General features: G+C 38.1%; 1 protein-coding gene across 2 annotated transcripts; it reads left to right on the top strand.

The window, feature by feature from the left end:
• Positions 1–6,435: 6,435 nt before the first annotated feature.
• MSC (musculin) lies at positions 6,436–9,782 on the top strand. Of its 2 annotated transcripts, none has more exons than XM_073632820.1 (2): positions 6,436–7,009; positions 8,060–9,782. In XM_073632820.1, the coding sequence occupies exons 1-2, from the start codon at positions 6,557–6,559 to the stop codon at positions 8,144–8,146; spliced, it is 540 nt and encodes a 179-aa protein (XP_073488921.1). In that variant the 5' UTR covers positions 6,436–6,556; the 3' UTR covers positions 8,147–9,782. The 2 variants fall into 2 exon arrangements, with proteins under 2 accessions (XP_073488921.1, XP_073488922.1); XM_073632821.1 differs by having other exon boundaries at positions 6,436–7,065.
• The last annotated feature ends 592 nt before the right edge of the window (positions 9,783–10,374 follow it).

The following is a 10,374-nucleotide window of genomic DNA, read 5'->3' as shown; positions in this document are numbered from 1 at the left end:
TCCATCTCCACATCAAAGTTCCTTAAAGCAAAGAAGATCAAGATGCTCCAGGATTGGCCAGCCCAGTCACCAAACATGAACATCATTGAGCATATGTGGTGTAGGATGAAAGATGAAGCATGGAAGACGAAACCAAAGAATATTGATGAACTCTGGGAGGCATGCAAGACTGTTTTCTTTGCTATTCCTGATGACTTCATCAATAAATTGTATGAATCCTTGCCAAACCACATGGATGCTGTCCTTCAAGCTCATGGAAGTCATACAAGATATTACATGTGGATCTCACAGCACCACTACCTAATTTGCTGACATATTTTTGGATTTTATGTAAAGTTGTTCAATTTCTGTATAGGCGACAAAACTTTTGTCTTGCCAAAATTTGACCTGTCTGTCTTGATTAAATGATAAATCTTTTTTCAGTGAAACTAATTTATTTCAGTGCATGAAACACCATTTGGGACGGCTTTAGCTTTTCATATGAGCTATTTCTAACACCAATTGATTAATTAAAAGTCAGGTTAATAGCAGGAGTTTCTACAAAATAGAGAAGCGACAAGACTTTTGTCAGGGACTGTATGTAAATGACAATATAAAAGTGTGCGCAAAAAGTCCACTTGAAATAATCCAAATGAAAATCACATAATATACACAAACATATATGTGCAAAGTCCACGTAGGGTAATCAGTGAATCCAATCCAGAAATGAAAAAGGATTACAAAGAAGATGGGAAGATGTTCTAGATTTTCCACCACAACTGAAGGGAACTTTGGATGAACATTTCCTTGGGGTATACACCGGAAGAAGTAAAAACTCTTACCAGATAAACAGGACCTCCTGTTAGAAGCAAGGTCACCAGCGTCTGCAGATATAGCCCTCTGCGGGGTCTGAGATGTATCCGGGATGCCGATCCCACTGCGATCCAGGCATCCTCCTCACTTCAGAAAGGGCCTTTCTGTCCACTGTGCTCAGAGTCACGATTTCCCAGACGGGAGCTTAGCGTATAGGAGAATAAAAAGCCTCCAATAGTGTGTTATAGTTTAAACGCAGTTCATTTATTTGTTCAAAAAGATTCCAATGTAGTATAAAACTTTAAAATTTTATGGCAATAAAAATACAAATGAACACCTCTACTTCCGAGGTCACGTGGAGCATGATGACGTCAGCGCGTAGCTCCACCCGATATGTTCGTCATACGTGACATCTTCCAGGGGCACGGGCGACGCACCTTAAATACTCACGGGGAAGCAACCAAGCCTTACTCTCATATGGCGGCCATATTAGTGATAATAAACCAAGCCTCATTTTAAATTGTGAGGAAGATAGGGGCGAATATAGAAAAGCACTCGCTATCAATTACTCTCAATTAATCTCAAAGGGCTGGCAACAACCAAGCCTCACTCTCATATAGCAGGCAACAACCAAGCCTCACTCTCATATAGCAGCCATACTAGAAATAAAAGCCAGGACATTCAAGTCTTACTTACTTCTATGGCAATTTTATTTCCTTATAAATACATAAAATGGGCTTTAAAAAACAGAGAGAAAAAAGAAAAAGGGATTGTCACTTTGAGATATGACCTCTAATGGACAAAAAAATAAATAACATCAATTGATACATTATACAACCAAAGAGTAAAAATAAAAAATGGAAAAATGAAAAAATAGCTATTACATAAATTAGGAGTTGTCTATTAAAGCATTAATTTCAATATCGACATTTAGACCCAAAGGTTTGAGACATTTGACACGATATATCTAACTCATTTCGAGTTTGGATATAGCTCGTCTTTTGGGCCCCCCTCTCCAGTGAGACTTTAATTTGTCAATGGCCAAAAAGGATGTACCTCTAGGATCCTTTCTGTGTACCTCCAAATAGTGCCTAGACACTGAATGGCCTTTGAAGCCTCTCTTTGAAGCCTGATGTTCCCAATAGGTTGCACTGTACGCCCTATGTATTGTAATCTACATGGGCAAATCAAAAGATAAACTACATGGGTGGTAGAACAAGTGATGAAGGATTTTATATCAAATTCCTGAGATGTACTATTTATTGGAGACAAGTTTAGTGGTCTTCCTATCTCTAATGTGAATAATGCTGCAAACTGCGCATCTCTTGCACTTGTGGTAACCCACCAAATTCTGAAAGAACATTGGTTTAGTGGTTGGAGGGTCACAAGCACTAGGGGCCAGTGAGTCCTTTAAGGAGGGGACTCCTCTGAAAACCACCTGAGGTCGTTCTGGGAGGATGGAACCCAACACTGCATCACTGCACCCAACACTGCAGGAATGCCCCTGTAGAAGCGCGTTTAGGATGAAACGCGTAGGAATTTGCTTCTTTGCTCCCCACATTGCCTTGTTTTTATTGTGATCACATTTTAAAGTTTCTGTATGCTGCTTTTATGCAAATAAAATCAGAGTTGCTTTTGATCTGCACTATCTGGAGCCCCCTTTTCTTTCCACATATTTTGGACCATGAACTTGTTTATTCTACTGATCCGGCCATTACTGGCCCCGAGGATTGTTCCATCTGCGACAAGCTTATCGGATGGATGCCGTCCTCTGTTGATACCCGAATCTGCTCCAGTTTTCCTGTTGATTATCCTAGGATGCCTCGTGCTGTTTCCATTCATGCTTGTTTGATCTGGTGTCGCTGACATCCAGATCCACACGCTTCGGTAAGAGTACCCATTTCATTCCTTTTTTGTGATATCTGCTGTCAACAGTATATTTGATGTCTCCGATTGCCCACATGAAGATGTTTATTATCTGACGGACTCCCTGGTTTCTCCACAAATCTTCATCTTTTGGGACATTAGTTGTTAAAACATTTTCCTTTTTTGTCCTTTATTGTTTACACAAAGTTGTCCATCATTAGATGGACCATTTATTGATACCATTATTACCTCTCATTTGAGATTTACCTTTCCTTTTAATTTTTTTCACTTGTGTTTTGCCACTTTGTTAGGTTGACGTATTAAGATTTTTTACATGTTTATCCACATGCTTTTCATTATTACCATCTCTTAATATTTTTCAGATTATGTAGCTGTTTCACACAGCTTGTATCAGCGCTACATTCACATTCACCTTGAGTTTACAAATTTTAGTCACATTTATATATAGCTGCTCTAGTTCTTGCAATCTTTTTCCAAATAGCGCAGTTTTATCTTTTTTTCACATTGTTATTCTCCATATGGGTATTCTCCATCATGGAGTGGTTGAAAACCGTTGTATGTAGACACTGAATACTCTGCATACTGTTCTTCCTCATGTGATCTCCTACGGGGCCCATTATAGCCATATTCGTCCTGTTGGACGTATTGAGGTTTATGATTTTTAGTCTTATTTCTCCATTTAGGGGATTTTGGAGGGGGTCCTTTTGAATAGGCTCCTGTTGGTCTAGATCTCTGCGGAAGAGGTGGGGGTCTGTGATCCCTATCTGGAGATCTATATGAGACTCTTCTAGACGTGGTGTTGGGTAAATTAGGGGTTTGAGAGTGGACATAACAGTTGGGTTGACTACCTGTCTCTTGTCTCAATGTGGAGACAGTGACCGCTACTGTTAAATCTCTTTCTCCCGCTATAATTTTACTCTGCCACTCAAAAACTATCCCGGTTTTATAATCTCCAACATCTATGTTGAATTTTTACTTTTTTTTTCTTTTTTTGTTCAATCTCCTCTTTATCCAAAAGTTTTTTGAGACTAATAGACTGCTCTTTATATTCTTCACTGTTAATATGTGGTGAGAGTTTGTCCCTGATCAAATTAATCTCTATGTCCAACCGTGTCAGTTTACTATTCTATCTTTGAATTAAGAATTCTAAAAACTTCACACCTGCTTCATTGAAATATTTGAACCACTCTTTTAATTCCAACTCTCCCTTTTGAGGGCTAACATCCCATCTCAGACTTCTATGTACCATGGAATCAGCCATGTACTGTTCTAGGAAGGCTATATCCCATTGAGTGTGGATTTCCGACGCCATGAGATTTTTCAGTCTCATAAAGAGACCACCCAAATCTCCCTCGGGTTCACCATTGATCTCAAACACACCATATTTTTTAATCACTCTTGAAGAGCGATATTCAAACACATCCATAGTGAAAAACAAAAAAACAAAAAAAATAATAAATGTGACACCCATGTGATGCGATTCAGGTGCAGGGAAAAATAAAAGGTCCTGCACCATGTTGGTGCGATTGTGATATAATTTGAGCCATACAAAATGTATGACTCTAATCGCACCGCACAGACATCACATGTGATGTGCACAGGAATGCGGTGTAAAACACACGCAGTGTCTTACACACACCAGTGTGAACCTAGACTCAAGAAAATAATTCCATTTTGCCCCTTTGAATTTGCGCATCACTGTGGTCAAAAACCAAAGCTGATTTAACCCAATAACCATTAGAAAATTGAACGAAAATTCTGAAAGTAAAAATGTTGAGAACATCACGTGATGATGAAACACCTCAAGCAGAACTCTGGGTGCATCACTTCTGGTTTTTGGTGGAACGCATGCAGATGCCTGGCAGCATACAGTATGACCGGACAGTAAGAGACTATACAGATCGGTTGCTTGTATTGCGATGGCTTGCATAGCGCATTGTTTTTTACAATAAAACAAAACTTTTATGCTATGAGAAGTTCCCTCTTCCCTTTTCTTGTTTTGAATGAAATGTTTATTGTGACACTGGAACCATCCAATCATGGATCCAAGCACCTACAAGGAGAGGACAGCAGACCATTGCCAGCATCTGGTCCGGGGGTGACCATTAAGCATGGCTGACCGTCTCTGTCATATAAGAGAGGGGTCAACAGCCTCTGGTGAGTGTGGATTTTATTAGAGCATGTGGTGATATGGTGTCACAAGAGAGCACTATCCTGTTGTTTAAGCACAAACACTTTTCATACAGCCACAAGGATTGACTTTTATTATGAGGATTAACAATACCACGCACTTTCTTCCCCCATATAGAGGTAAAATCATGTGTGCCTGTTATATGCCGATATTTGGCTGCCTCGGGGAGGACAGATTACACAGAGGATCTCCTGTTTACTCGGCGCTCGCAGTCACACACAGTCCCACCTACTGGTCCAGTGTTCTGTCTATCATATGAGCCGGTCCAGGAGGCGGGACTGTGTGTGACTGTGGGCGCCGAGTAAACAGGAGATCCCTCTGTGTAATCCAGCAATGGTGAAGCTGCATTAATGGGTGATTGTGAGGGTGCAGATGGGCACTGATCAGGCTGCAATGATGGGCAATGGTGAGGCTGCAGATGAGCACTGATCAGGCTGCAATGATGGGTAATGTCGAGGCTGCAGATGGACACAGATCAGGCTGCATTAATGGACAATGGTGAGGCTGTAGATGGGCACTGATCAGGCTGCAATGATGGGCAATTGCCAGGCTGCAGATGGGCACTGATCAAGCTGCATTAATGGGCAATAGTGAGGCTGCAGATGGGCACTAATCAGGCTGCATTAATGGGCAATGGCGAGGCTGCAGATGGGCACCGATCAGGCTGTAATGATGGGCAATGGTGAGGCTGCAGATGGGCACTGATCAGGCTGAATTAATAGGCAATGGTGAGGCTGCAGATGGGTACCGATCAGACTGCATTAATGGGCAATGGTGAGGCTGCAGATGGGCACTGATCAGGTGGTTTCAGGTGGTATTAATTATACAGTACACATTCTATGGAGCACCACATATATATGTATACTTGCATGATATTATGATTTAATTTCACTACCTAATTTTACATTGATTTTACAAGCACTGTTTAGTGCATTAATTACATTGTGCCAGTGTGTGATTGAATATAATTTGTTTTTGACGTACAGCGGCTGCACTTTAGAAAACATATTGGCACAAATGTTTATTATTTATTAGTAAAGTAAACGTGTCTGAGACTTTCGAACCACTTTCATGAGAAATAAATTCTTATAATTCTGTGCAATTCTTTAATAATATGTCAAAATTAGCTTAACACACAAAGATCAATATACAGCAGCGTGATCTTCCAAAAGCAAACAAGGCACATTACTTTATTGACAATTGTCCAACACAGCTAATGCACTAATGTGTAAAATGAATTAAAATTCAATTCATCTAACAGCATGACCATTACAAAATCTCCTCTGGGAACCTCTGGGAACTAGACAAAAAGACACTGTAACACAGCAAAGATCCAAGCTGTGCAGGCACCTGCAATGAGAGTGTCAGAGGAATTAACGTGGTTTAAAATATCATCTCTGCCCAGACTCTGCACACAGATGTCTAGAGGTACCAAATGTGAAGGGTTAATCACAACATTGTACCAGCGTGGAAAAGAGTGAAGTAACCCCACCACTTCCTTATGTCACTCCTACACAGACCCCCTCCCTCACTCCCCCCACTATATAGATGCCTTGCTGAAATGCCTCAAGATTCACAGAAATCCAGAGTGCAGGACAGGATCTGCTGTGCATAGCATAGGGTATCATAATCATTATGTGCAGGTGAGGTCACTGCTTGTGGTCCTATGAGAGATCATTGCACATAATGTCCACAGGATCCCTGAGTGACCATGAGGACCTCCTGGAGCTGAGAGTGCTGGAACTTCAGTATTCCAAATCCAAGAGGACGGGATGCAGTGATCTGCTGCTGGACCACTCTACAGACAACTCTGAAGAAGATGGAGCTGCAGATACCTCTACTGATAAAAGAAAGAGGGCCTGTCGCAGTCAGCAGATTCCAGACAAGAAGTCAGCACCCAGGTCATCCAAAGATTGCAAGCAATCCCAGAGAAATGCAGCCAATGCCAGGGAAAGAGCCCGCATGAGAGTGCTGAGCAAAGCTTTTTCCAGGCTAAAGACCAGCTTGCCCTGGGTACCCCCTGACACCAAACTCTCCAAGCTGGACACCCTGAGACTGGCCTCCAGCTACATTGCACACCTCAGGCAGCTGCTGCAGGAAGACAGATATGACAATAGCTATGTGCACCCTGTCAACCTGGTAAGAATGAAGCTCCCATACAGTCAGCACCAGTCGGCTTCACGAGCTGCCACATGGTAATGGACAATGCTGTGTGTTTATATGCATGATATCACTGTGATCTCTGTACAGGAGGATAAAAGCTAGTGCTGTTATACCTGTACAATGGTTTTTTTCCTGCAGCAGGACAGCCGTAAGCGCCTAGCTAATTGTATTAGATTTAATATGTTGCTTGAAATGTAAATTTGATCAGTTGTACATGGGCAACACAATGATATAGAAGAATCGATAAATGTGCTTAAAAAAGGAAAGAGAAAAAAATTGTACACAAATACAATGTTTTTCTTTCTTTTGCATATATATAAATATATGAAAGAGAGAGGAGGGGATATATATATATATATATATATATATATATATATATATATATATATATATATATATATATATATATATATATATATATATATATATATAATTATTATTGTTGTTATTATTATTATTATTTGTGGTATCTTGTTAAACCATAACCATAATAAATAACACATTTGGCAAGAAAGAAAGAAATTGCATCTTTGCAAAGGAGGTAGATTTCAATTTGTATATTAAACTATAGTAAAACACAAAAACAGTCTGACGTGAAAATGTTTACTTTTATGTAATATTATCTTTTTATGTACAAAATCAATTAATAAAGGCAGACATGCACTGCAAGTCATTTATTCACATGAACAGACTTATCATTAATAAAAGAAAACAATGTGCAAAAATGCAGTGATCTGTAGCAACCAATCAGGTATAAGCTTTGATTTTTTTTTTTTTAAACTTTAAAAACTTTTGAAAAAAACACTGCAAAAATATGGTATTCTATAGCAAACAATCAGATATCATCTCTGCTTTTTTTTTTTTTTTTTTAAACATTAAAAACTTTTGAATGTTGGTAGCCATCGGTTACTGCTGTTTGCACCCAATGAATACTGATTTTATGGTCTTATACATTACCTTCATAAGGTATATATTTAAGAAAGTTGTTTAACAGTCATCTGATGCAGACATATATTTTTATTACAGACATGGCCATTTGTGGTGCCAGGAAGACTGGAATGTGATGCCAAAGAAGCTATAGTATCCACTAGATTATTGGGGGCCACAGCTTAGGATACCATCTGTGCTGCAATATGTGTATTGCTTCAAGATATTACTGACTTATGACAACAAAGGTGCCCAGGACCATCACTGGACTTTTTAACTTCTAATATTCCACTAAAATGCACTTCCTTATAAGCAATTTTTTTTTTTATTAAACTGGATTTGATTATAATTGCACTCCATTCAAGTGCCTTAACACATAACCACTGTAATGAATGAAGTATTAGTATTGTTTTTCCAAGCAGTGTTATAACCATGACAAAGATAGTAGATTTATAATATATTTTTTAGGGGTTGTCTAAATATGTATTACTTTAAGTATGATGTCTGTGATGTCTTACAGCATTTTATCTTTGAGTTGTTCTTTAACCAGAACAACGCAGAGACATTTGTACAGCATAGGAAATGTTATATTTTGTAATAAATCGAATGATCGTAAAGTGCCGGATATAAAAGGCTGCTGAAACAAATACAGTGTACCAAGGGCTGTTTACTGACATGTATGTTCGGTCTATCTGAAAAACGGATAATCGTTTTAAAACTGGAGCTTTAATTTAGCTTAATTTTTAAGAAGTAGCACTTTTTTAAGTGTTAAAATTATAACTAAACTGCATTGGATTAGCAGCTGCTTATGTTATTGCGTAAAACAGAGGACTTTCAATTTTCTTTGTAAAGGAAATAAATAAAAGAGCTTTACTAGCTAGGCTGGGTTTTTTTTTAAGGCAGTTTAAAGTGTAAAGGAAATTTAACAAGTACCCATAGCAACTTATTTTTCACAATGCAAATTTAATCTGGGTACTGTGATTAAATGCATTTGCATTTAGGTGCTGCGCTTTTCACTGTCTTATTGAATTAAAAACATAGAGGTATATTTATAAAGTAACGAATGTGACATTCTTCAAACATTAACTGCAGGTGAATCCACCTGGTGCATGTGTTTTTATATTATATAATAATTCACCAGCATCAAATGTTTGGTTAAGGTCCATTAACTGCTTTATAAATATGCCTCTTAAAACATTTGTTTATTTAAAACTTTTTTATTTTATTTTTTCGTTTTGGATAGCGTAACAAAGGATTAAAACCAGGTGGCTGTGTCACCATTTTTGCCTCACTTCCTGTCTGGTGACACCATTGTCGCCAAGTCAGCAAGTAAGGGAAATCTCTGTAACAGAAACCCAGATAATACTAAAATCCTGCCAGGGGTTCTAATCTGTTCTGACTCTATCTGAAACAAACAAACAAACAAAAAAGGCCAGACATTCATGTTAATATTATTCATAGAGACACTACAGAGGGAAAGGGTGCACTGAATGCAGTAATCCTAAGCAACCAATCAGATTTTATATGACTGTGTTTAATTTAGTTAAGAGAGGATTCTTGAATTTCTGATTGGTTCCTGATTTTGCAGCCACCTTTCTAAATAAAACCGCTTTGTTTTTATACTGTAGTATTTTTTCGGTTTACAGCTCTTTTTGTATATTGAGAATATAATCCATACTGTATGTTAATCATTTAACTGATTTTGAAATATTGTTTTTTTTTTAAAAAGTATTATTTTTTTCCATTTGTTGGTCAAACAGTATTACAACTCACTGTACAATAAATCAATACTTTATTTTTCTATAAACGTTTATAAAACAAATTTTTTTTGTTTTTTTTTCTTGTGCTTTCACTGATATTAAAATGGTTATTTGTTCACATCTTACGCATTGTCTACATTGGAGTGACAGAGAAAGAATCTGAAATGAAAATATTTTTTTGGAAACGCCAGATATGATTAGCACTGGAATTCAAATAATGATTAGAAAGCAGTGATGTAATGGCAGATTCTAGTGAATGTTATGTTAGTGATAAACCTGCTTGTTTCTCCTCATTTGCTGTACAGTCTTTAAGTTTCTTTCCTAAGATAAGATAGCGGAATGTGTCTTCACAGTATTGCAGATTTTTCCTGTTCCTACAGTCTAGATTAAAGGTTTCAACTTCTGTTCCCAATGAGTGCTCAGAACATATGTGCAAGCCAACTGCAATTCATACAAAGTCAATAAAAAATGTGTGATATATACAAGGATTACCCAACAACAAATCGGCAATTATCTTTTATTGTCATTGTGGGGTTGATTTACTAAAACTAGACAGTGCAAAATCCGGTGCAGCTCTGCATAGAAACTAATCAGCTTCCAGAGTTTTTTTTTGTCAAAGCTTAATTGAACAAGCTGAAGTTAGAAGCTGATTGG

This window comes from Aquarana catesbeiana, linkage group LG05 (genome assembly GCF_042186555.1).
Source record: "Aquarana catesbeiana isolate 2022-GZ linkage group LG05, ASM4218655v1, whole genome shotgun sequence".
NCBI lineage: Eukaryota > Metazoa > Chordata > Amphibia > Anura > Ranidae > Aquarana > Aquarana catesbeiana.
Note: the sequence above shows the minus strand (reverse complement) of the source record. Positions and strands in the feature narration are given on the sequence as shown.